At 39.5% G+C, this 27673-nt stretch overlaps 1 protein-coding gene and 1 non-coding gene across 2 annotated transcripts; both read left to right on the top strand.

Annotated features, from left to right (window-relative positions):
* Nucleotides 1-16258: 16258 nt before the first annotated feature.
* LOC116585394 lies at nt 16259-16363 on the top strand. Its single transcript, XR_004283594.1, has one exon. It is a non-coding gene; the product is annotated as a U6 spliceosomal RNA (small nuclear RNA).
* A 9131-nt stretch (nt 16364-25494) lies between these two features.
* LOC116582103 (collagen alpha-2(I) chain-like) lies at nt 25495-27452 on the top strand. Its single transcript, XM_032329467.1, has 2 exons — nt 25495-25695; nt 25788-27452. Exons 1-2 carry the CDS (start codon nt 25495-25497, stop codon nt 26268-26270), a joined length of 684 nt encoding a protein of 227 aa, XP_032185358.1. The 3' UTR covers nt 26271-27452.
* The last annotated feature ends 221 nt before the right edge of the window (nt 27453-27673 follow it).

Consider the following 27673-nt stretch of genomic DNA (forward strand, 5'->3'; position numbering starts at 1 on the left):
TAGGCAGAGAGACAGGCAGAGAGAGAGAAGGAAGCTGTCTCCCCGCTGAGCAGAGAGCCCGATGCAGGGCTCCGTCCCAGGACCCTGGAATCATGACCTGAGCTGAAGGCAGAGGCTTTAACCCACTGAGCCACCCAGGTGCCCCAACATTTTTTGAATGAACAAACAACTACACTCTTAGGCTAAAATTTGCAATCTTTCTTATTTTACAAAACAAGAAAATCTAATCAGGGTGCAACAGTAAGATTTTTTTTTATATAAAATGACCATTCTAAATTTTCCAACAGTTAAGTGAAAACAACTCTGAAGACTTTGCAACTAATACTTCTAGAAATTTAAAGTAATCACTATAGTAAACAGTTCCCCTCCCCAAACTTTTTAGACTGTCTACACAGTGACATTTATTTTCCATGGACTGCTGTCATATTCAACAATGGCTGGCTTGCAGAGACACAACACCAATACACAGGAAAATATTATAAAAATGTTCATTCCAAACTGGTTCCAGACAAAGAACCATGCTCTTTATAAATAAAGAAACTCTAAAAATAAAGGGCAGATATTTTAAAATGTTTTAAATATTTGGTTTGGAAATAGTTTCAGACTTACAGAAAAACTGCAAATGTAAGAATTCAAAACCACCATTATATCTAAAGTCACCGGGCGCCTGGGTGGCTCAGTGGGTTAGGCCGCTGCCTTCGGCTCAGGTCATGATCTCAGGGTCCTGGGATCGAGTCCCGCATCGGGTTCTCTGCTCCGCGGGGAGCCTGCTTCCTCCTCTCTCTCTCTCTGCCTGCCTCTCTGCCTACTTGTGATCTCTCTGTGTCAAATAAATAAAATCTTTAAAAAAATAAAAAAATAAAGTCACCAACTGTTAATGTTATTCTCTTTGTTTTATTATCTGTGCTCATGTGCTCTCTTGCACTTTCTTTCCATTCACACAGACACACACACTATTTTTTCTCTAAACCAACTGAGGATAAATTATATACACCATAGCCCTTTGCTCCACTGACTCAATGTGCATTTCCTAAGAATAGAAATATTCTCTTTTATAACCATAGTACATAGTCTTCAGTAATCTGAACAGTATTACGTTATTATATACCCTAGTATCCACATCCCCAATTTTTTTTTAACTGGTCCAATAATGTCCTTTTATAGTATTCCCCCCTCCCATCCAGTATAAGATCCAGTCTAGGGGCAGGTAGTAATTCTCTTTAGCCTCCTTTAAAATGGAACATTTTGGGGCACCTGGGTGGCTCAGTGGGTTAAAGCCTCTGCCTTCGGCTCAGGTCATGATCTCAGGATCCTGGGATCCAGCCCTGCATTGGGCTCTCTGCTTAGCAGGGAGCCTGCTTCCTCCCTTCTCTGCCTGCCTCTCCACCTACTTGTAATCTTTGTCTGTCAAATAAATAAATAAAATCTTAAAAAAAAAAAAAAAAAGGAACATTTCTACATCCTTTGTCTTTTATGACATTGATTTTTTTTTTGGAAGGATACAGCTCCCTCCCCTTTTTATTAAGTAGCATGCTCCTCAGTCTTGAGTCTGTCTAATGTTTCTTCATGATTAGATTCGGGTTATGCAGTTTTGGCCAGACTACTACACAGATGATGATATGTCCCCCTGAGGATGTCATATCTGGAATCGCATGGTATCCATCTGCCTCATGTTATTGTCACCAATGTATAATCCCAATTTTATACCTCGAAAATAAAAGGTCATCTGTGGGGAGACATTTTAATATTGTGAAAATAAACTTCTCCTCATCCATATCCCCCCCAATTTGTTATGTTTCTTGTCCTTTCTTATCTTTACTATAATCAGCAAATTGACAATCTACCAATTCTAGAACTCAGAATTCTAATGTAAGCAAGAGACCTCCCTTAGCTATTCATTTATCAGTTTATTACTATGAATAATGAATTACTTTGACGGATTCATAATTTATTATTATATTTATTAGACAATTAAATTAATCTAGATTGGACCAGTAGGAAACCCAACAAGGTTCTTATGAAACACTCCCATTTTTTTTCCAAAAATATTTTCTTTCACATTTTCCAGTCTACCGAAAAGGAAAATGATACAGGTTCACTTGGCATATACCCTGCCCGGGCCTGAAATCAGCCAATTTTTCTGAGGATCTCTCGTTCCTTTGTGCTGGTAATAGTTTTAAAGATCAAGATTTGGCAATTAAGTGTTCTCGCTGCTCTTTTCTTCTTAGCCTTTTTGTTGGACAGAGCTACCAGAAAATACATGTGCATATATACACATATGCAAATACATGTACACATACATGTCCATACATGTATATACAGATGTACATGTAGGCAAAAGTACATATACATACACTAGTTTCAAAAATAATGAATTCATATTAATACCTTCAATTCCAATCCGCCCTCACAGTATTCATTTCTGCCTTTCCCCATCCCATATTTGTAGGCCCCTCCTTCCTCGGGTCCTGGGTCCAACAACCTCAAAACATTTACTCAAAGCATAATACACCTAAAAATGACCCAGAGTTGCTTTGTTCTTTTCACTACAAAAATAAACTCCAGCAGAAAGAGTTCAAGAGGGGCGACTGGGTGACTCACTGGGTTAAAGTCTCTGCCTTTAACCTCTGCCTCGGCTCAGGTCATGATTCCAGGGTCCTGGGATTGAGCCCCACATCGGGCTCTCTGCTCCTCGGGGAGCCTGTTTCCTCTTCTCCCTCTGCCTGTCTCTCTGCCTACTTGTGATCTGTCAAATAAATAAATAAAATCTTAAAAAAAAAAAAAAGACCCTCTCTCTCCCTCTGCCCCTCTCCCTCTGCCTACTTGTGATCTGTCAAATAAATAAATAAAATCTTAAAAAAAAAAAGACCCTCTCTCTCCCTCTGCCCCTACCCCGACTCTTGCTCTCTTGAGTGTGTACTCTCATGCTCTCTCTCAAATAAATCTTCAAGAAGAAAATATAATTCAGTCATCAACTGAATAAAAAATAAAAACCATATGATAATATCAATATTTAAAAAAGCATTTAACAAATACAGCATCCATTCAGGATTTTAAAAACTCCTAGTAAGCTAGGAACAGAATGCAATCTAACCTGATAATTGGCATCCTCAAAACAAATACAGTTAGTATCACATTTAATGGTGAAAAACTGCTTTTTGTCTTTAACTTTGTATTAGAAGTCCTAGCCAGTGCTATAAGGCATAAAAAATAAAAAATGCATGCATTACAAAGGAAGCTATGAAACTGTCTTTATTTCAAGCAACATGACTGTCTATATATAAAATCCCAAAGAATCTATAAAAAACCCTACTAGATTTAATAAGGAAATTTAACAATGTTGTAGCATACAAAATTCAATATACAAAGATCCATGTTTCCACATACCAACAATGAAACAAGTCAAAATTACATATATATATATTGCCATTTATAATAGCATCCAAGAACAAACTATGTGCAAGATTTGTATTCTGAAAACTGCAAAGCATTGATAAGACGAATCAAAGATGACCACTATACTATGTTCATGGATTTAGAGACTCAACATAGTGGTCACTTCTCTCCAAATTTATCTACAGATTTAATATGCAATCCCAATCAAAATTCTAGTATATTTTTTTTTTGGAAACTGACAGGATGATTCTCAAATTTACACAAAAAAAGCAAAGAAACTAAAATAGCTAAAACAATTTCAAAACAAGCAAACAAAAGAGTATTCATATTTATAGTAATCAAGACAGTGTGGTACTGGTGACAGGTAGACACCTCGTGCAATGGAAAAGAAGAGAGATTTCAGCAACAGACACACACATAACACAGTCAACTGATTTTTGACAAAGATGTCAAGAAATTCAGTTTCACCAAATGGTGCTAGAAAAAAAATGGACATTCACATGTAAAAGCCAAAGCAAAACAAAAGAATCTCAACCAGCCCATACATCAGAACATATATAAAATTTAACTCAAATAAATCGTAAACCTAAATGTAAAGCCTAAACAATAAAACTTCTAGAAGAAAACAGTACACAATAAGATTGACTTTGGGTTAGGAAGAATTCTCTGGTAAGATATAAAGCACAAACCATAGAAGGATGATTCATCAAAATTAACTTCTCTCTTCAAAAGACATAGTTTTTTTTTTAGACTTTATTTTTTTAGAGCAAATTTAGGTGACAACAGAACGGAATAGAAGCTACTGAGATTTCTCTTATAATTTCATGCATAGCCTCTCCCATTACCGACATCCCCCCATCAAATGGTAACTTTGTTACAATTTATGAACCTACAGTGACATATCATTATCACCCAAGGTCCATAGCAAATGTCAACTTCTGTACCTAATTTTATAACCATAATTATATCTTTCCTATTTACAGCCTTACAATCTTAAATGCTTCAGGACCCACAAATATTTGCTTTTCCTGAAGTTCTAAACTCTACTGAGAATTTTTTTTTCATTAAAATTCAATTAATTAACATATAGTGTATTATTAGTTTCAGATATAGAGGTCAGTGATCCATCGGTCTTAGTGCCCATGACATCATGTGCCCTCCATAATGTCCATCTCCCAGTTACTCCATCCCCTCACTACCCACCCCCCCACCAACCCTCAGTTTGTTTCCTATGGTTTAGAGTCTCTCACAGGGTGCCTGGGCAGCTCAGTTGGTTGAGCATCTGCCTTTGGTCTGGGTTGTGATCCCAGAGCCCTGGGATAGAGCCCACATCTGGCTCCCTGCTTAAAGGGAAGTTTGCTTCTCCCCTCTCCCTCTGCCCTGGCCCCCAGTTCCTGCTAGCTCTCTCTCACACACTATCTCAAATAAATAAATAAAAATCTATAAAAATAAAAATTTTAAGGAGTCTCTTAATGGTTTGCCTCCCTCTCTGATTTCAACTTGTTTTATTTTTCCTGTCTGTCTTCTGTTTTGTTTCTTAAATTCCAGAAAGACAGTTTTAAAAATGAAACAAATCTGGGGGGCCTGTCTGGCTCAGTTGATAGAGCACACAACTCTTGATCTCAGGGTTTTTAGCTCAAGCCCCATGTTGGAGTAGAGTTTACTTAAAAAATAAGTAATAATGACATAAAAATTAAAAAGTATTAAAAAAAAAAACTCCTAAACCAGGAGAATTTATAAAACATATACCAAAAAAGACAATTACATCCAAAACATACAAAACACTCTTATGTTTAAGAAATAAATAAAATAAGCAACCTAATCTTAAAGAGCTAAAGATATCACTACTTCTTAAAAAGACAGATATAGATAGAGCAAAGAAACACATGAAAGGATATTCAATATTGTTATTCACTAAAATTAAATTAGAACCCTTTTGAATAATGATATGAACATGAGCTTTTTTTGTGGAGATACGCTTTCATTTCTCTTTGTATATACCTAGGAATGAAATTTACAGTTCATAGAGAAAATGTTTAACTTTATAAGAAATTGCTAAAGTGGCAATACCATTTCACCAGTAATGTATGAAAGGAAAATTCTAGTTGCTCCACTTTTTCACCAATTTTAACACTGTCCGACTTTATTCCTAGCCATGCCAGTGGGTGTGTAATAGTATCACTCTATGGTTTAAATTTGCATTTCCTTGATGACTAGAGATGTTGAGCATCTTTAAACATACTTGTATCTTTTTATGTGGGATGTACTGGCCATTCATTTATCTTTGGTGCAAATTCTTTGCCTATTTTTTAACAGGGTTCTTTGTCTTACTATCAAATAATTACAGTTCTTAAAGTATTTTGGTTCAAATCCTCTGCCAGATATATGTTTCACAAATATTTTTCCCAGCCTATGGCTAGCCTTTTCATTTTTTAAAATAGTATATTTAAATGTTCATTTATAGACTATTTACTTACAATTTGTTCACTTTTCTCTATGTATATGTACTTAAAGGAATAGGTTCCTTTTTAAAAAAAATAGTAATAGACTGCTCTTTGGGACGTGACAAAATCATCATAAACTACTGAAGAGTCTTAAGATGATACAATCAGGACGCCATACTAAAAACGGGAAAATACATCTTCTTACATCTACTTTAGAGCCCTTCATGGCACTGGATCCCTACTGGATGCCTAACATGAAACCTAAAATTTGTAAGGGAGAATAATATGTTGAAAACCTCCCTCCTGCAAATCCTTTTCACAATTTGACCTCTGAAGTATAGACATTTCAGATTAGGATATATTATCCTCTTTGTTAGTTACAGTTTTAAATAAAAACTTTATGAGAAAAGCAAAAAAAATCAACTTTAGTGTAAATACATGAAAAACTAATTTATACAATGACTTTCAATAAGCAGCTGATTGTCAAATACACAGGCTAAAAATAAATTTAAAACCACTACATAGGGGCGCCTGGGTGGCTCAGTGGATTAAAGCCTCTGCCTTCAGCTCAGGTCATGATCTCAGGGTCCTGGGATCAAGCCCCGCATCGGGCTCTCTGCTCAGCAGGGAGCCTGTTTCTCCCTCTCTCTCTGCCTGCCTCTCTGCCTACTTGTGATCTCTGTCAAATAAACAAATAAAAATTTTTTTTAAAAACTACATGTGTTTTTATTGACAACACAGGTAGCTTTATATATAAGTAGTGCTTATTAGTCCTTAATCATTCTGAAATTCTCTCTCCTAACTTTAACTATAAGAAAAGTCATATGCTGGCATTTTACATATTAATGAAAGTGCATGCTCAGTAAAATATGAAATGTCAAGCAGAACACATTTTTTGAAGTAAAACAATAAAAGTTGCTCTCCACCACAATATCTAGTTTTCTTTTCCCCCAATCCATGCTCCAAAGAGAATCGTAACAGTCTGGTATGCACTTTTAAGACACTTCCTATGCTCAAATGAGCATATATATGTGTGTGGATGCATATGTACATATACATGTACATATGTGTATAGATGTACATATATGTACATCTATACACACATGCATACATACATGCCTTTACAAACATAGGATATACGACATTTTAGCATTCTATAAGCAAAAATAAAGAGAAATTTTAAAGTGAGGCCCTTATGGCTAGGAAACTATAAAACATGAAATCAAAAAGAAAAAAGATCTGAATCAAGTAAGACTAAAATTTTTTTGAAAACTTTTAGAATATATAATTAAGTTCTAAGAACTTACAGAATATAGTATTACTTCTGTAGTAGGCACTTCCTAAAGTGGCTAGAGAGCCTCCAATCCTTCCCTTTTCTGTGCCATGATCAATGGCCTTGAAGGAAAAGATCAGAGGAAAAATCATGGGGAGATCTAAGGAATGGCTATTTGAATGAACCTTCAAAATGGAGCCATAGCTTAAAAAAAAAATTCCTCACCAGAATCCTGGCACTGCCAAAGCAAATAAATCAAAATATAAAGCCGTTTAATGATCAGTGAATGATCAGATGACCCATGTCAGAGATCAGGTCCTAACTCCTCCTGCAGCCAGGCTAGTCCTTGTTCAGTGAGTTCATGAAAACCACCACAACCAGGTGGTATGAAGAGCACTTATGCAAGGGATCAATTACCTGACTCATTAAGACTGACCTCAACTGCCACTACCATAGAACCCATTTGCCCGAGTTCCCTGTAGGCTCTACTTCTTAGCAGGTAAAGTACTTACTGCAAGACCCTTGGATTACAGAAATGGTGATGGCAGTGGGTGTGGGGATGGAAATGGGTCATGAGGATGAAGAAGTGCACTTGTGACGAGCAATGGGTGTTGTATGGAAGTCTGAATCACTACATTTCAAACCTGCAACTAATATTACAGTGCATGTTAACTGGAACTTCAATAAAAACATTTAAAACATGGTGATGGCTGGTTCTTTGCTCTAAGAGACACTGATTCTGAATTTGCCTTGCCAGGAACACTATGCAAGATTAACCAAATGTTTATATAAATCACATGGGCTCAGGGTGCCTGGGTGGCTCAGTGGGTTAAGCATCTGCCTCTGGTTAAGTATCTGCCTTTGGCTCAGATCATGATCCAGACTACTGGATCAAAACCCCTGCACTGGGCTCCCTGCTCAGCAGGGGGTCTGCTTCACCCTGCTCTCCTGCTCTCTCTCAGTCTTTCTGTCAAATAAAATCTTACTCAAAAAAAAAAAAAATCAATCAATCACATGGCCTCTGATCCAAGAATTCACTTCAAACGGCAATGAGTGGAAGCTCAAGGCTTCATGATTAGGTAGACTCTTACTCAGACACCGTTATCTCCCTAGTAGGAAGTAATGGCTTCTTGAATCTTAATATACCAACTGTTGCCCCAGCTAAGAGCTTCTGAATTTGCAGTGCTACAGGATAGAAAATAGGCTCTGAACCATCAAACAATAAATGCTGTTTCCCACCTCCAGAACACAACAGATGAGGGAACCAACAAGCACAGTGGAGTGATGTCTCTTCTGCTCTCAAGGTTTTGTTTCTTATCTCAAGAACTCTGAAATCTGCTGATCTAAAGTTTTAGTACCCAAGGAAGATGTTGTTATGCCAGGAAACAAAATAACTGTTTCACTCTATTGAAAGCTGAGCTTATCAAGTTCAGTTCGATTTCCTCAGGACAGGAGAAAAACAAGAACAAGAACAGAGGCTACAGAATTGGTTGAGGGTGACTCTCCCTGGCTATCAAGGCGAAGTGAGGTTGCTACTCTAACTCTGGGAGCTAGAAAGCCCATAAGAAGAAGTCCGGGAGATCTCCTGGAGTGTGTTCCCACAGTGCACATGTTACAGTTAGTAGAAGAGTCTCCCAATTCCATACAGTTGGAACTATGAGGGGCCCAGACTCTTTCAGGAATGAAAGAGGGTCAGCTTGTTAGGAACAGAACTCTGATAAGCCAAGATACTACCCAAAGGTATGAAACCTGAAGTGAGACAGATTAGGGTGTGTGCTCTGACGCAAAACTAAAGGCTGAAGCCGTCACTGATTTCCTTACTGGTCATCGGTGTGTAATAAGTACGCCCATCTTTCCCTTTAAACACCTTTTCTTTTTATCTCCTTTTCCTTTCCCCCAATCATGCAGATGTCAAGTTAGCAGGAATTAAACTTACCTTGTAAAATATCAAGAATCACAATGCAACCAGAGGCAGCATAACACCAAAACCAGTGGCCCTATGGCCCTGCCTCTGGATATGGTACCTCAGCTTGCATTGAGCCACTAGAAACACTGCCTCAACAGATGGGATAGCAGGGTTATCTCAATATTTACATACGTGGGGAGAGAAATGAGGCAAGAGAAAAGAAGGGAAAAGAGGTGGTTAAACTACAAAAGGCTGAGATACAAAATAACTGTTTCACTCTATTGACCTAACAGGTTATTTGATGGTCCCTTCCTGGGGATGGTCACCAGCATACAGACAGACTCTGGAGCTATGACTATGTATCAAAATTCCCATCCCCTAGCTTTGGGAGACAGATAGCTGGTCTGAATAGGGTAATCTATCCTTTCTTATTAGAATGTAAAAACTGAAAAGGCAAGGCAGAGAGATTAAATCTTCAATGTGAAGTCACATTAATGGCAGGGGTCGAGGACGAAGGTATAAAAACTGCTGATGAGATCCCCAGAGCTCCTCTGGTTTCTTCTACTCAGGACCCACTTGTTCAATTCATCAATCAATGTCCAGTATGGGTTCCAAAAATGGCTTTTGTTCCCCCCCACAAGCTAATGATTATCAGTTGATTGCAACCCAAAACATGCTAACAGGACTTCTTCTAGGAAGTGAAAAAAGGTGTGGAAAGTTCTCATTTTAACATCAAATTATCATAATCATACATTTTCCTTGCTTCCTCTTACCCTGCCCGAGAACTCAACTCCTATTATGATGTACTTTTGCCTTCAGAATCATGACATTAGAACCCTCATGCCTACCATGCTTTTTCATATCCTCTTATTTTGCAAGAAAGTGTACTTACTCCAGTGCTTCAGTTTGTTCATTTCAGCAACTGTTCCCTGTTAAGACTTTACTACAGGCATCAGCAGTTCTTTGCAACTCGTGACACCTTACCAGTGCCAATAAAGCAAACTAAATGATTACTGATTAACAATGGAAATGAATTTTTTCCTTGAAAGATACTTAGTATAAAAGTGTCAAGCCCAGGCTAATTCTGCTTTCCATGTGCCTTGCTTCTCCTGTCACTTAAATCTAGATCACATGTACTTGTGTCAGGAGAGGTATAAGCAGTTTCATCCCTAGCCTTCAACTCTAGATCAAGTTGTCATTAACACTAATTCACCCAACCCTTATACCCCAGATTAGAAAAGGGTTCCTAGCTTGTTCCAATACATACTCTGTCCTACTCTTAGTCTTTCTGTTGTTCTAGCCCTGTTGATATCTCAGTTATTACAACTAGGCTTCTGTTTTGACTCCTTTTGGAGGTTCCTAGTCTGATCCCCATCTTGTCTCTTCCTAGAACTGAGACACCTACTTTTGATTACCAGTTCCAATCCCAAGGACAGAAATCAGGCCATGAGCTAGAGCCCACTACCCACAAACAGAATTCTCTAACAGCCACTCATATATGTGTACCTGTAGGTATTTTATTCATTCACACACACACATACACACACACTCACACTTTCTTTCTCCAAGATTCCATGCGCTTCTTCACCTTGAATTCGCAGTAACAAAAGGTTTGCTCTCTGGCTGTTCCACTCCTGACATGGCTTACTAAAGAGACCTTTTCTCCACACCTGTAGTTTTGACAAGCCCAGCTTTAACATCCAGCACTACTAACTGTGGACCCCTTCTTCTCTGTCCTAACAGTAACCTCTGCCCTAGTCTAAAACTTGGCCATGCTTTATCATCATAAATACAACAAAACTCCATCATATTTTTTGAGATATGGTACAAGTAAGCAAACTCAAAGAATTTAGAAACAAAGCAATTAAACAGATAAATGAAAGAAAAGAATATTTTCTAAATGATATGGATTGTCAACTTGGTAGTACAGTAATATTAAAATAACATAATATCATTTCCAGACATTTACATGCCCCCCCAATTTTTTAATTACTAGATTATAATTTTAAAAGTAGAGAAAAAGACAAAAACTACATTACATTTTATAAATATACTCTATTATAGCATACAGAAATGACCATTTCAGTCCTAAGAGTTCTAGCAGTAATTTGACACAAAACTGATAACGTAATGAGAGCAGTAAAACAGTATACATTTCTAGTCACATAAATTAGTATCTTTTTTTTTTAAGATTTTATTTATCTTTAAGTACTCTCTCCACCCAAAGTGAGTCTAAACTTACAACCCCAAGATCAAGAGTTGCAAGCTTTACCAACTGAGCCATCCAGGCACCCCAATTAATATCTCTTTTGATCAATGCTGAATACTTAAACTTCTAATCCCATTTAGTATCCAAAATGGGATTCCCATCACTTTCTCTGCCTTCATTATACTTCATCTTCATTGAATACCTGAATACTACATCTTCATTAAAGTTGTTCCCTTCTCTGGCTTTCTCTACCTTGATTCCTAACTAAAGATCAAGCCACTAATCAGATCATCCACAGATACACAGGAAAACTGCAAAGTAGCCCAAGATTCAAGGAAAAGGTTGTGTGTACTTGCCTGAGGCCCCTCAGGCAGGAGAGCCACAGGAAGCTATAAGCCAAGAGAGCTAAAGAAGAACAAGTGCAATGAATAAAAAAGGAACCCCCAAATACTGTGGCCAGGGAGGAAAGCCGATGAAACCTCAACACACATGTTGTTACCACAATATTTAATAATTATGTTATGCTAGAGTAGTTCACTAGCTCTCTGAAAAGAGAAATAATATTTTATTATCTTAACATTTTCACCACAGAAAGTAGACAGTTAATAAACTCTTGCTGAATGAAAAAAAAAAAATCAAGGATTCAGATGGCTAGTTGAGGAGTAGCAAATGTACTCAGCTTAGATACAATACAGTCACATGATAGACAATTTCCAGGAAGGACCTTACTCTAACAAAACCAAATGTGATGTGAGTTCCAAGTCCTTTCCCAAAAACAACTTCCTACTGACATCAGTAAGCATAAGACAAAATGCATCCCACACCATGTATTAATTTCATTGGCTCTTACCCTTTCACCAGGCAATTATTTTCCTTTATTCCAATTTTATATTCCTATAACCCTTTCCTCAGTGTAACACTATGCTTAATATTTATCTTTAAAAAACCCACTTTATTACAGGCATCTGGGAATGAGTTACTGGCTAGTGTACCTTCTAAATTGCTCTTTGCAGACACAGTGAGTTGAATTCTCATGAAGAAAACAGATTATGTGATAGGAAAATAAGAATGCAATTTAGTTTTACCTATAACTCCAATAAGTCAGAGGATTCTTTACTAAGGTAGTCACTTTGCCATCTTAAAAAATTTTTTTGTGAAAATAGGACTACTTTATTGACCCTTTAATGATAACAGATGATGAAATGAGACAAAACTCAAAACTTTGTGTATAGTATTTATCTCTGCTATTCAGAAGGATATGAGAAAAAATTTTCAAAATGCCAAAAGTAGCATGCTATATAAGCATTTCTAAGCTTTAATAAAACTGAAAAAAGCACACACAGATGTAACTAGTCGATATAAGCATGCTAGGTATTAAATAATAACACCAAAACAACAATTAGGTACTGGAATGCAACTGGTCTTCTTGCATTAAAATAGCACTTGCAAAACAATCTTGACTGGACTGACATCAGGATATGTCAAGTAACTATTAAAATCTACACTTAAAGTAGGTGTCAACAAGCAGAGTAAGAAAAAAGGCCAGAATGTGAGTATCTTTTTAAAGATCTTTCAACACTGGCAAGCAACAGTCAAAAAATGGCTCATTTATGATGAATGTATTAGTCAGGCGAGAACATTCAAAGTGCATGTAAATCCATAAAGAAAAAGAATACACTTTCTAAGAAAGATACAATACTCTTCTCCAAGCTTAGCCTACAGATCACTAGCATTAAATATCGTCACCTCAGAAAGGCTATTCACGACATCCTTCTCCTGTTGGGCCCCTAAACACAAGTACATGTCCCATAGTAATGGTAGCCTCCATGCTTTTCAGCAGCTGCCACGTCCTATCCAGCTTCCCCACACCCTCCGGAAAGTAGAAACACCTATGCCAACCCATGTGGTTGGTTAGGTTATGCAACCTAACACAAGATGGGAATCGCTGAAACCTATTTACTCTGGTGACTCAGATTTAAATCTAGGTCTCTGTGGAAAAGGAGGTGGGGAACACAAACGAACGTGTTGACTCCATTCTCCACTAATATTATATAACTAAAGCAAATTCAAAAGATTTTTTGCTCTTCATAGAAGTTTTTTGGGTTTTTTCTTCTCTTTATATAGTTTTGACCAAGAAACTAGCTTTCAGAAAGGCTCAGGTCTAACTAGGTCCAGCATGGAATCAGCTACACTGAATGACCTATGGTAAAACAATTCCCTTCTACAGAGAACTCCCCTACGGTGTCGCCATTCACACACACTGTCCTTTTCCTTCTTCCTCTAGCCTCTTCCTTAAGCTGTCACCAAGAGCTACCTCTCAGCAATAGCTTCACAATTTCAAGATAATTTTTTTAAGATTTTATTTATGTTTGTTTGTTTGTGGGGGAGGGGCGGAGGGAGAGAAAGAATCTCAAGCCAACTGAGTGTAAAGCCAGTTGTGGGGCTCAATCCCACAACCCTGAGATCATTACCTGAGCCAAAATCAAGAGTGAGATGCTCAACCGACTGAGCTACCCAAGTACCCCATCAAGATAATTTTTTCAATGCTATTTCACTCAGAGAAAATAGAAATACTCTAAACACTGGAAACCCAGAAATAACAGAACAGTAATAAAACAGTTTTCATTTTCACCAAAGAGATAACTCACCTATTTCTGGAGTTATCAAACTAAGATGAAATAAATAAAGCACACTGGTCATTAATCTGACAGATCAAATTACTTTAAAAAGAATATAGGCTAGGAAAATCGTAATTTAGTATACTTTTCAGAGTAACCTAACTGCAAAATGCTTCAGTAGCAAAAGTAAGGTTTTCATGTTAAAAATAGTTTTTGTTTTCCTAAATGTTTTACTTTATTCCTAATCCTTATCTACATTCTTTAAATATTAAAATCACAGTTTTTTTTCCAAGAAAACGCACTTGACTGACAGTAAAATCAATTGATTTTATAATTTTATATGATTTTGACATAAGTAAATTTCAGTTTTCACTAAGGAAATTCTATCACTCTCCCTGATACTCAGATCAAACATCATCTTAAGGTTCCCCTAATCATCTCAACTAATTCTCTTTCTACTTACTAAGCAGCCATAGAACTTCTGTACCTCACAGACTAATCGCATACTATTCATTTACTTATAAGTCTATCTTATCTTCACGGTATTACAGAGGTATTGAGAGAACTATCCACATCTTAGACATCCTTATAGCTCCACAGCACCAAGCACAGCATGCTACAAAACATTTATTAAATATTTAGGGAAGAAATTATAAAATATTTAATATACATTTTTAGCATCTTTGAGAGTTTATTTACAGTTTATCATCATTTTGAGAAATAAGAACCAGGTTTCAATCCCTTACACTTGACATAATATAGTTACTAGACATTACAGAAATAAGTCAAGCTAAATAAATTAGGGAATCAATACACGATGATTTTTCTAAAAATAACTGATAGGGAGTTTATTTTTATTTCATGCTTATTTACTTAAATATGGCATTCATCACCTAATACTGTGTTTTAATGAGCAACATTCCACGGGGAAAATGCTTTGGTTTTAGAATCACAGAGACCCAGGCTTTTATCAAGGAAAACTGATTATGAATTTACCAAAGGCTCTCTAGGATGAAGAGAATAAAGAAACATAATAAAACATGTATTATCATTCTTTCAGTCGATAATGAATAGTTTTAGAACTCCTAAGAGTGACAGTAAACATTTATTTTCTTAAGACTTACATAATTTTGTGACAACATGCTTATTACCTAAGTACATTCATTCACTCAACAAATGCTTACTGCAGGCCAATTATATCCCTATGTGTACATGTTTAGAGAATAAAACTTGCTGAAATACATTATACAATATGTGGTAATGTTCTACAGCTGTTTATTCATCTACACTATAAATACGCCTTCTGCTTTTCCACAACCTCCTTTATATTCAGTACAGTAATAGAGGGTACTTAATATCTCTTGACTAACTGTCCAATATTTCTTTCTTTATATTCTGTTACAAGTTAAGAATGAAAGTTCCCAAAAAAAAAAAAAAAAAAAGAATGAATGAAAGTTCCCAGTAAGCAAATATACTAGTGATTAAATAAAGAAGTCCAGGAAAGCCGATTAAGAAGAATGCCATGTAACTGAAATTTTACATGACCATATCCAGGGCTGTGAATGAACTTCCCAGTGAAAAAAAATCAGCCACTTGCCTAGTTACTCGTCACCCATTTTACAGCAAATGCACGGAAGAAATGTACATCTTTGTCTGGTACCTACAGAAATAAGCATAGAATCTAAATTTGTACAACTAACCTCTTCCTCCTGAGGGGAACAAAAATATCAACATTCTTGTATTAGTCAAGATTTTTCAAAATGAGCAAGGTAATTGTTCTTTTAGCAGTAAAATACAAACAGATCAGTATTATACTACAGTCATGATGTTACCACTGGGTAAAGAGTGATGGGTGAAGGGTACATGGATTCTACAATTTCTTCAACTTCCTATACGTTTATAATTATTTCAAAATTAAAATACAGGGATGCCCGCGTTGCTCAGTCAGTTAAGCATCTGCCTTTGGCTCAGGTCATGATCCCAGGGTCCTGGGACTGAGTCCTCCATCAGGCTCCTTGCTCCCTGCTTCTCCCTCTGCTTGTGCTTGAGCTCTCTCTCTCTCTCTCTGGCAAATAAATAAAATCTTTTTAAAAAAGTTAAAAATATATATATAATATATATATACACATAGACATATACACACACATATATATGTAAGGTGATGCAATTTGAATAAATGTTAGAAAGTTTAAAACAAATATATAAATTGCTTTTCTAAATTCAAACACTTAAAACGTACTGAGATCTGAATATTTTGAGACAATACTTGTGGGATTTTTTTAAAGATTATATTTTATTTAATTAATCTCTACACCCAACTTGAGATCAAGATCAAGAACCACATGCTCCACTGACTGAGCTAATCAGGTACTCCATTTGTGGGATTCTTCTTAAAGTGTTGAGTTCTATTGCTTGCTTCAGAAGCACACATAATAAAATTGGAACAATACAGAGAAGATTAGCATGGGCCCTGCGTAAGGATGACACACAAAGTGTGGAGTCCTATATACAATAATTAATCACCTCCTAAATTATAAAGTAAAATTTATGTGTGTGGATGCTTTACTTAGAGCAAGGCAATAAACCTACAAGGTTCTATGCAGATATAAACAAATCAGTCATCCCCCTGCCAACATAATTTTGGCATGAGGGTTTAATATCAAGTAATGGCTAAGTACAACACTATGTCAACTATACTACAATAAATACAATAAATACAATCTCAACGATGTTACAAAATCAGATGCTTACTTTTCTTAGGCTAATATTAAATTAATTGCCCTCTTTAAGTCCATATTGGCTGGAGAAGAGGGAAATGAGCTAGGAAGAAACATACAGGAAGAGGAAGCTGAAACTAGTATTTTAAAATGCAGCAAATTTGGGGTACCTCAGTGGTGCAGGTGGTTTAAGTGTTGGACTCTTGGTTTTGTCTCAGGTCATAATCTCGGGGTTGTGGGATCAAGCCCTGCATAGGCACTGCACTCAGCACAGTCTGCTTGAGACTCTCCCTCTACCCCTCCCTGCAGCATGTATCTATTATTTTTTATTTCTATTAAAGATTTTAATTTATTTATTTGACAGAGATCACAAGTAGGCAGAGAGGCAGGCAGAGAGCGAGAGAAGGAAGCAAGCTCCCCGAGGAGCAGAGAGCCCAATGTGGGACTTGATCCCAGGACTCTGGGATCATGACCTGAGCCGAAGGCAGAGGCTTTAACCCACTGAGCCACCCAGGCACCTCAGCATGTATCTATTTAAATAAACTTTTTTTTTTTTTTTAAAGAGCAAATTCATTAAGTGTTGATGACACACCTTTTACTCGGGTCAGAGAGTACCCTGTTACAGGATCCCTACCACAACATAGGTAGCAAGGACTTAAGGACTCAGGAAAGCAAACAGAACTTGTGTCAGAACTCAACTATCACCATTATCTGAGGGACCTGCAGTGGAAAGGACTGCCAACAGATGAAGAACCAGGGACCAGACAGGACAGGTCACAGGCCCTAAGTAACACAGCTCTGTAGTGGCAGAGGCAGTACAAGAATTGAAATCCCTTAATTTCTGGGACTCTGAAGTGCCGTTATAAATAGACACTTATCTTTCGTAAGTAGTAATAAAGAATACTTTAAAGGGATTAGGCCATACACAAAAGAATCAAATAACTGTAATTAGTTTATTAGGAAAAAAAAAAAAAAATCTCACCCAGTAGTCTTCTAGACTCCACGATACAAGTACCATACTTTAAACCCACTATAGCTTCACATGAATGTAGCTGGCTTACAGTTACTAATCTAAGCTTGTAACTTCACCGAAATGGATAATAACATTACCACCTAAGATTCTGTTTTCCTAAGGCCTAACAGTGTCTGTTATTGGGTCAGCATAACAAACAGAAAGGGCACACCCACAAGTCTCATGCATGCCTGGGTCCCACAGCACCTGATCACCATGGTGCTCTTCCGTGGAACAGCACAATGATACACTGTACTCAAAATAACTAAACGCATTACTATTGTCCCAAGTCATACACTAATATACCATACTACATAGAAGCTGGTGACAATTTTTTTTTTTAATTTGTGGGAGAAACCTTAGACCTAAGTCACAAACAATTGTCCTTGACATAAGAAAACCAACGTATATATTTAATAGTAAGACCACTCTATTAGAGAAATAAAATGAAGGCCCTACTCACACATAACCATTAAAACGGCAACAACAAAAACTCAAACCCAAAGCAACACATTCAGCACATAGCAAAATTACCATTTTGTTGGTCAAAATAAAAACAGTACCTACATTAAGCAGACTAAGATACACCAAGTATTTCACATACTAAAAAACTAACGGGCCTATCAAAATAGACTGCAACACTATTAAAGATCAATAATCCAGTATTTATGATTATACATAAGACAGCCTACTGCACACGATGATTTTTAGTTAAACAGAAATGGAAGAAAACTCCCATCACCAACATATGTTACTTTAAATGCTTTGCCTCGGGATGCCTGGGTGTCTCAGTCAGTCAAGCACCTGCCTTTGGCTCAGGTCATAATCCCAGTGTCCTGGGATCAAGTCCTACATCAGGCTCCTTGCTAAGTGGGAGCCTGCTTCTCCCTCTGCCTGCAGCTCACCCTGGTTATGCTCCTGCATGTGCTCTCTCTCTTTCTCTCGCTCTGCATGCTCTCTGGCAAATAAATAAATAAAATAAAATTAAGAAATTAAATCCTTTGCCTCATCTTACAGCGAATACAATAATTAGGGTCTCCCAATGTCTTTCCCTATAGGCCCAAAGACATGCAGGCATGGGGTGCCTGGGTGGCTGAGTTAGTTAAATGTCTGCTTTCAGCTCAGGTCATGATCCCAGAGGCCCAGGATAGAGCCCCACGTCTGGCTACCGGCTCCCAGGAAATCCACCTCTCCCTCTACCCCTCCTTCTGCTCCTTCTCTCTCTTTTGCTCTCTCTCTCAAAGAAATAAAATATTAAAAAAACAAAACCCAAACAAAGACATGCAGGTATTATGGCATAGTCAGAAGGGATGGCAGAAGCCGGAGATATAAGGACTGAGAGACTCAAGAGTTACTGGTAAGGTTTCCAGGCTTGAGAGGATACCTAGATGTTGTGGAGCTGAAGAATCCCTGCTGGAGCAGCCACTTCTACAGACTCAGTGCTGAGCACAAAAAGCCCACAGGCCTGCACCATCATAGTGAGGTAAATAAACCAACTCTAATTGTTTGTTCAACCAAAGGAAACATGCTAAGAAATATTGTGGATTTTATTTCTGGTACTAGACGTTTCACACTCTGCTCCTGCTTGAGTTGTTTATAGAAAGGATATTCTAGACCTATCAGTGTCTTCTTTATTAAAGATTCAAGGGCTCAGTAATAAAATAACCTCAAAAAAATTCCCACCAGGGGTACTTGGGTGGCTCAGTTGGTTAAGGAACTGCCTTCGGCCCACGTCATGTTCCTGGAGTCCCAGGATGGAGTCCAGCATCCGGCTCCCTGATCAGCAGGGAGTCTGCTTCTCCCTCTGACCCTCCCCATTCTGATGCCCTCTCCCTCTCAAATAAATAAATAAAATCCTAAAAAAAAAAAAAAAAAAAAAAAAAAAAAATTCCCACCAAAGAAAGGAAAACTGAAGTACAAATAAGCCACAAATTGTGCAATAACCCCCATCTATTTAGCCTAGAGATCATCTACGTTTGTTACATTTACATTCATTTATAATGAATGAATGAAAGAATTTCCAAAGTATTGGCATTTCTTGAGCTTGTGATTACAGAAAGGATAGGCAGCAGGAAAAGATGTTCAGAGATTTGGGGGAAGCTTGCCTGTGGGTTTCAGGGAAACGGAACTAAAGAGCAAGCAGAGGCTGGCACATAGATGTCCACGTGATCATTCACCAAGTATTTACTGAACACTTATTATGCACGGCTCACTGCTTGGGCACTAAATGCACAGTGATCAGCAAAACAGAATCCACATTCACATGAGGTGGCAGTCATACGCAGTACTGTTGAGTATCTCTTACCCAGTTTGCAATAATTACTCCATTTTCAGGAATTCTAAAATTCGGCAGACATTAATTCAATGAAATACAAATTTGGAGGTTTTAAAAAAAAATCTAGGACCTCAGCCTAGGAGAGAAGACAAACAATGCAGCTATTAAGTACGGGTATGACAGTGCTAAGGGAACACAGGGGAGGGGCAATTCAGCACCATTCCCAGAAGAAGTAAAGTCTTAAGGTAGGAGAGGTGGCGTACTTCAGAAACCTCAAGTTGGAGACAGGAATGCACCTCAGTCCATGGAGAGGACCCACTTTAGGCTCAAATTCCCTGAGCTCAGAAGTCAAAGTCCTCTCACTGGCCTCCTGGGTCTGCAAGGCACTGCCACAGGCCTGACCCCACCTCTGACCTGCCTCCAGCCAACCCCTTCCTGTTCTCTAAACATCAGCACCTGCTCTGCTGGCAAATCTAAAACTCTCACTCCAGAGAAAATTTCAAGTCTCTGCTCAGATGTCACGGAAACAGAGGCCTTCTCATACAGCCCTCTATAAACGGCACCAGCACGACACCAGCAACCTACTGTTCCCTACCTCCTCACCCAGCCTTATGTTGCTCAAGGCACTTATTACCAACTGATAATAGAATACACTTGTCATCTGTCCCCCTCTAGAATTTAATCTCCTTCATAAAACTCTCTCACCTAGCACTCTGTAGAGCAAAGAGCTGACACTCAAATCTTTTTTTTAGGATTTTTATTTATTTATTTATTTTTGATTTCTTTATTTAAAAGAAAGAGAGAGCACCAGAGGGGAGGAGCAGATGGAGAAGCAGACTCCCTGCTGAGCCCCTAGGACCCTGGGATCACGACCCGAGCCAAAGGGAGACGCTTAACTGAATGAGCCACCCAGGCGCCCCAAAATCTTTTTTTTTTTTTTTTTAAGTGAACAAATGAATGGCTGTCAGAGATGAGACCAGAAAAGCTAGAGCCAGGTCACAAAGAGCTTTGTACAGACTAGAACCCCATGCTTTACTGGCTCTTTGATAACTTAGGACCTATTAAAAGATTTTAAAGAGGAAAAAAATGCATATTGAAAAGATCACAACTGTGTATTTTTCAAAATTAGAAAAGAAAAGGGTATTTGTTCCGGAAAGGGTGTGAGAGAAATTGGTGAACAGAGGGGAGACTACAACTAAGGAAAGCATGTACAGAAGAGCACTGTAGTATTTCAACAGAGAAATACAGGCCAGAATAAAGAAAGGACTCTGAGGAGGAAAAGGTAGAGGAGAAATACTTAGGAGATAAAAGCAACTTGACAGGAAGTGGAAACTGAGGAAGAAAAAGGAATGGAAGATGAGAGCCAGGTGTCTACCTAGCGACACACTAGATGCAAACGGTATTTCCTCAAACTAAGAAGACAGGAGGAGGGTGGAAAAGATTATGAGTTAAGGCTTGGGAAGGTTGAGGCTGATGTGCCTATGGAACATCTCAGTCGCATATGCCTTAATTAGCAGTTGGATATATGAATCTAGAGCTAAGTAAGTAAGGTTTGGACTGGTAAAATAAACAAGTGATAGTTAAGAACGTATGCTCAAATATAAAAAAATGCACCACTTTTTAATTATTTTTAAGTGATTAACCTACAAATGTGTTGTCACTCCAAATGGAAAAACTAAAAACCATTTTATCTTCCAGAATAAAATCAGCACTCTAGATGGCATTAATGCCTATGCATTAGTATATAAAAAATAAAACTTGACACACTTAGCAGCAAAAAAGAACCCCAAATATACTTAAATCAAAAATATACAGGAAAATTAGCCTTCTAGTTTTCTAATTTTTCTAGAAGTAAGGCTACAATCATTTATGTATTAACACTTCTTACAAATTCCTGCATGAGTTCAAAGCCTACAAGACTATTATTTCAGTCTCTCTCTCTTTTTTTAAGTCCAAGCAAAAGTTGAAGAAATGCTTCCTAACTTGAGGTTTTCTAAATTCTGAATTTTTATGAAAAAACAAAGCTTTACGTAGCTTTTTCTGAGGCACGTTTTAAAAATGTCAACAGCTGAGTTTTAGAATTCTCTAATGACTCCTCAAAAAAAAGCAATTCTAATAACATGAAAGGCAATTTCATAATAAGAAATCAACATTCTTTGAATGCTACAGCTTTCACAGATGACCAAGTCGGAAAAAAAAAAAGGGAAAATTATTCAGCAATATGGGTCATAAACTTCCTATGTTGGTTCAAACACTATTGAAAATGAGAGTTAAAAAGTCGAAAATGGGGGTGCCTGGGTGGCTCAAGGGGGTTAAAGCCTCCGCCTTCTGCTCAGGACCATGATCCCAGGGTCCTGGGATCAAGCCCCACATCAGGCTCTCTGCTCAGCGGGGAGTCTGCTTCCTTCTCTCTCTGCCTGCCTCTCTGCCTACTTGTGATCTGTCTGTCAAATAAATAAATAAAATCTTTTTTTAAAAAAAGTAGAAAATGTTAAAGGACCACTACATGCATAATAATGGCTAAAAGCTTAATAACTGACAATAATAAGTACTGACAAGGATGCAGAACAACAGAAATTCTCTTAACACTGCTTGGAGGAACGCAACATAGTAGTCATTTTGGAAAAGTTTGGCGATGCAATATAGAGTTACTGCAAATGACAAATACATACTTCTTCTAGGACCACGTAATCCCACTGCTAGGTACAAACTCAAGAAAACTGAAAACGTTTGTTCCTCACATTGTTTATTCATAACTGACCCAAACTAGGCATGACTCAAGATACCTTAATATAGGCCATGATAATAGTATTGATGCTGCAGTAACTAGTAAATACTACAAATCAGGGTTTTTTTTCCTTTGGAGAGCACGTCATTACATTCGTCAGCATACCACTGATGCATGCTGATACCACTGATACATACATACCACTGATACACACACCACTGATGCAGGGACACCTGGGTGGCTCAGTGGGTTAAGCCTCTGCCTTCGGCTCAGGTCATAATCTTAGAGTCCTGAAATTGGGGCCAGGATCGCGCCCGCGCACACACACACACACACACACACACACACACCCCACACCCCACCCCGCATTGGGCTCTCTGCTCAGCAGGGAGCCTGCTTCCCCCTCTCTCTTCCTGCCTCTCTAGCTACTTGAGATCTGTCAAATAAATAAAATCTTTAAAAAAAAATTACAAACCACTGATACATGCAACAACTTAATGAATAGCAAAATCATTATGCTAAGGGAAAGAAGACATAAAAGACTACATACTGTAGGATTTCATTTACATGATATTCTAGAAAAAAGTATAGGGGCATGAATTTGATTAATAGTTGCCAGGGGCTGGGGGCAGGGGGAGAGAACCTTTTGGTGTGAAGGAAATGTTTTGTATCTTCACTGTGGTGATTATCCAATTGTATACATTTGTGAAAACTTTTACTGCATGTAAATTATACTTCATTAAATCTGATGACAAAAATTAGAATAGCAGTCATTTATCTCTTAATGCCTTTATGGATTATAAATGCATCATACATACAAAAGGAGAACTGGAACTTAGCAGAAATGTCAGGAAGGCAGATTTTAACTTACATAAACAGGAAAAGATTTAAAATGTTGAAAAAAGAAGTGAACTTGTAATGACATAGGAATGAAAATCAGAGGCTGGATATCCGTCCAAGGATGCCACAGAAATGGCCCTACTTTGGGTGTGATTTCAGTTTAGTATCATTAAGAGATGTCAGCATCACTAAGATCTCTTCCTACTTGGGAGTCAGTGGCTCTAAAATTCCATGATATAGTATGTCATGATAATCTCAGATCCACTTTTAACAAAACATAAATTACTCATTTTAACATCAAGCGAATGTTATCATTGATTCAAAGCTTAGTGTAGCCTTCTTGCTAATGGTGCTGGCTCTGACCTTAGACAGCCTAGTTTGAAGAGTTGGCCTACCAGTGGCTGTGTGACTTTTGACAAGCATCTCTAAATATCTATTTTTTCACCTGTAAAATGGGGTTAACATTTTCCTAAGGGTTCATGAATGCATGAAAAAGGATTTCTATGTGCTAAACTCTCAATAATAAAAATTTCTTAGCCATAACTCCAAGTGAAGGATATAAATTATCAAATCTCTAAGAATTTTACCTTCCAAACACAAGCGATTTAATAATTATATATCCACTAGTTCATAAACTTTTGTGGAGCCATCTTTTAAAAATGTGATGACTCCACGGACTCTTTATCCAGAAAAAATCCAAATATATGCTACATTCTGCATAGGATTTCTAACAATTTAACGACCCTCTGAAGCACATGCATTAAATTAAGAAAACTTGATGTAGACTCTTAAAATTGTGAAGTTTAAGAATTTCCAAGTAGATAATCCAACTAATATTGAAATACTATGTTGTCATTTATTCTTTACCGGTTTATAGATATTGCAAGACCAGACATCATGTTTTCTAATTCATATCTCCTTTTTGCAGAAATTTTAAGTTAGAAATCTAACATTTTTTACATGAATCAATTTCAACTCAGAAAGAGAAACTAGTATAAATCTGTATTTCTAGCAGCTTGAGAATGAATAGTTCAAAGTGTAACATGTACTACTGTGCTCAAAAATCCTAGCAAGAGTTCTCAAGTCAGTCTAATGAAATATGTATTTCTAAATATAAAAACACATACCAAGCCATTTCCTGTGCTTGGTGTCCGACCGTAAAGTTTTTTGTTGTTGTTTTTTTAAAGCAGGATTTATGTTTTGCTAGACCTGTGCACTAATACACACCTAGTTTGTTTTTTTTTTAACCAACATATTTTTGGTTCTGTTTTACATTATGTTTGTTATATTAGCCTAATGGTGGAAACTAATTGTTCTAAACCTGCTCTCAAACAATTCCAACCTGGAAACATACTGCCATCTCAAAGCAAAAGGTTTTGTATCTTTTTTTAATTGTTCGGTTTTCAGACTACAATACCATTTGGCACTAATCAACTCATGCCCATTACTGAACAAAAAATTGTTTTTCCTATGCATTAGCATCACTTTTCCACAGGAAACAACCATTTTTTAAGGCGCTAGAAGTAGAGGCAAAGATTCACTCATATAGTAAACATCCTTTCAATCAGGTTTTATCAGGTTATTTCAACGAAAAGAGAACCTAATGCCGTGGATCTCAGAATTCAATGGTACAAACCAATGAAATGGTTTGATCAAGCACTGGCCAGGTGGGCCAAATGGCTCTTGGTAGAAAAGGTCCCATCTGCTTTCTGAACCCTATGGTAACTGTGAATATTCGCGAGGCCACCACATCCCATGTACAAGAGAATAAAAGGGCAAACACACACGCCAGGAGCATCTTGGTTCCCTGCATAAACGAAGGGTTTCCAGCACAGGGCGTTGGGGGAGAGCAGGGCTCAGCAATGAGCAGGAGAGGCCCGCAGCCCGGGAGACAGCGCCCGAGGGATGGAGGCCTCGCTCGGCTGCGCACGGGCGCTGGGGGCTCCGGCAGCGCAGACCCCGCGGGGTCTGGAAAAGGGGCCCTCACCAGACCCCGATCCCTGGACCGCCAGGTTACACCTTCACTGCTCATAGGGGCAACGTCCAGCCCTCTCCTCCTCCCCCGCCCCCCCCAAAATGCCCCAACATCGCTCCCCACCGCCAGCCGCGCGTGACCCCAACCCCGACCCCACCGCGACGGCGCCCTCTCCAGGCCGCGGTGGAGGACACCAGGCAGCCGGCCAGCCCGGGTGGCAGCGGCGGCTCCGGGCAGCGCGGTCCCAGGGGAGGGCGGCAGCTGGGCCGCGGCCTGTCCGCAGGGCCAGCGGGCACAGGGCCGCGAGTGGGCAGCGCCTCCGCCCCGCACAAACAAAGCGGGCGCGGGGCGCGGGGAGGGGTAGGGGGCGCTGACAGGGGGGCACTCACCGGAGGGCGGGCGGGCGCGGGCGCGGGCGGGCCTGGCCCGGGAGCGGGGACCGCGGAGGGCCCGAGGGCGCGCCGGCGACGGGGAGGGGGAGGCGGGCGCGGCGTCCGCGGCGGGGCCCCGAGAGCCCCGCGGCGGGGCCCGGAGCCGTGGGCCGGCCTCGATTCTGCGGCCGCGAGGTGCGGGAACCGGTCCGCCGGGGCGGGCAGCGGCGCTAGGCGGCCGGGGCAGCGACGCCGCCGCCTTTCCCTTCTCCTGCCCGGGTCCCTGCTCCCCCGCGACCTCCTCCTCGCTGGGTCCCCGCCGCCGCCGCCGCCTCAGCCTCGGCGCTTCTCGAGCTTCTGCTCTCCATCAAGGCCGGGCCGACCCGCAGGGACCATCCCGGAAAGTGAGGGGTTGTTGCCGTTTCCCGCAGCTGTTGGTGGCCATCTTTAATCCTCCTCCTCCTCCTCCTCCTGCTTTCTCCACCTCCCGCTGGCTGCCTGACTGACTGACTCTGGATCCTCCTCTTTCTCCTCCTGCTCCTCCTACTGAGCCGGCCGCAGAAATTGCAGCCGCTCTTCCTCTCTCCGCTCCTGCCTTTCCTTCCTCTTTCCCACTTCCTTCCCTTCCCCCGGCTTCCCGCGTTCCCCCTCACTCTAACCGGCCGCCTTCGCCCTCTCACGCAGGCGGCGGCCGCTGGGTTCTCTCAGCGGGAGTTCGGCCCCGTCGTCGCTCTTGCCCCTCTCCCCACTTCCCTTCCAGACGCACACACCCCGGCTTCCTTCCCCTCGCCCTGCACGCAGCTGCTCCCGTTTCCCTCTCCCAACTCACTGCCCCTCTCCGGTGGTTCTCACCCTCCTCAGTTCCAGTTTCTCAAAAGACCCGGCTGTGAACGGACAGCTGGGTTCTGCTCTCCTTAACCCTACACCCATTTGCTGGATGCCGTCAGGCAGCGATGGAAGAAAGGAAGACTGCGTTAATTTTACTCTAGCTGGAGTACAAAGGACTGCCCACGCTAGCTATTTTACTACGCAGCTTTGAAACTCCTGGATGGTGTCGTGTTTGGCTCCGGTCCATTATTGGACCGAATTGTTGAAGAGCCCAGTCTCAAATGTTGCCTTCCCTCAGTGACCTTGAGCCAGTTGCCCTAAAATTTTAGGGTTCTTTACCGCCCCTTCCCATGAAGGATATTTATACCTTTGCAGTCCTAACAAACACAGTTTAGACCAAATTAATACGCTTTGAGTGATCATCAGTTTGTCCCTCTGTTGTCTGTTCCTGATCAAGCCAGTAGACAATCTGGGGCAAGCCTCAGTTCTGGCAGTGGAGGCAAACTGAGTCAGCAATTACGAGTGGAGACTCTGAAACAGGCTTCGAGTGGGGAAGTGGTAACATTGTTCTAATGACCAATTTGGTTTTCCTAACACTGCAGTCTACAGAAGCATGTGAATTTCCTCCCCGGAATATGAAGCAAGGGGGACTTGCTGTTTGCTTCTTTTTAACTACTTTGCCTTTGGCAAGTTGAATCCACTTGTAAGGATCCACACAAGATTCAGCACTGCTGCCAAACACAAGGGATATTATATATGAGCATTTGGAGCTGGGGGCTCACAGTTTCTGCTCCTTAGGGATAATGGAGCCTTACACTTTCAGAATAAGAGGACCAGATGTGTTCAAAGGTTACACTCCTTCAGCAGGCCCAATAGGAGAAATGTTCTCAAATGTAGTTCTAGATGCTACTTCAAACTACTTCAAAACGAGTAATTTTTTAGTTTAAATCTAAAATGATGTTATCATAAAAACGTGTTTCAAAGCTCTCTGAAGAGTATGTTCAATAAAAAATATTAGTATGCTTTGGGGGGGTCAGGGAGGTGGGGTTCTATGTCTTTGATCCTCACAAAGTAACCTATA

The sequence above is a fragment of the Mustela erminea genome, chromosome 2, assembly GCF_009829155.1.
Source record: "Mustela erminea isolate mMusErm1 chromosome 2, mMusErm1.Pri, whole genome shotgun sequence".
Lineage (NCBI taxonomy): Eukaryota > Metazoa > Chordata > Mammalia > Carnivora > Mustelidae > Mustela > Mustela erminea.

What these genes read in the sequence shown, in the direction of transcription:
- LOC116582103 (XM_032329467.1), top strand. Translation starts at nt 25,495, where the DNA reads ATGCCCCAACATCGCTCCCCACCGCCAGCCGCGCGTGACCCCAACCCC. An exon ending in GGGCCAGCGGGCACAGGGCC is followed by an intron (nt 25,696 to 25,787) that starts GCGAGTGGGCAG and finishes CACTCACCGGAG; the next exon opens with GGCGGGCGGGCGCGGGCGCG.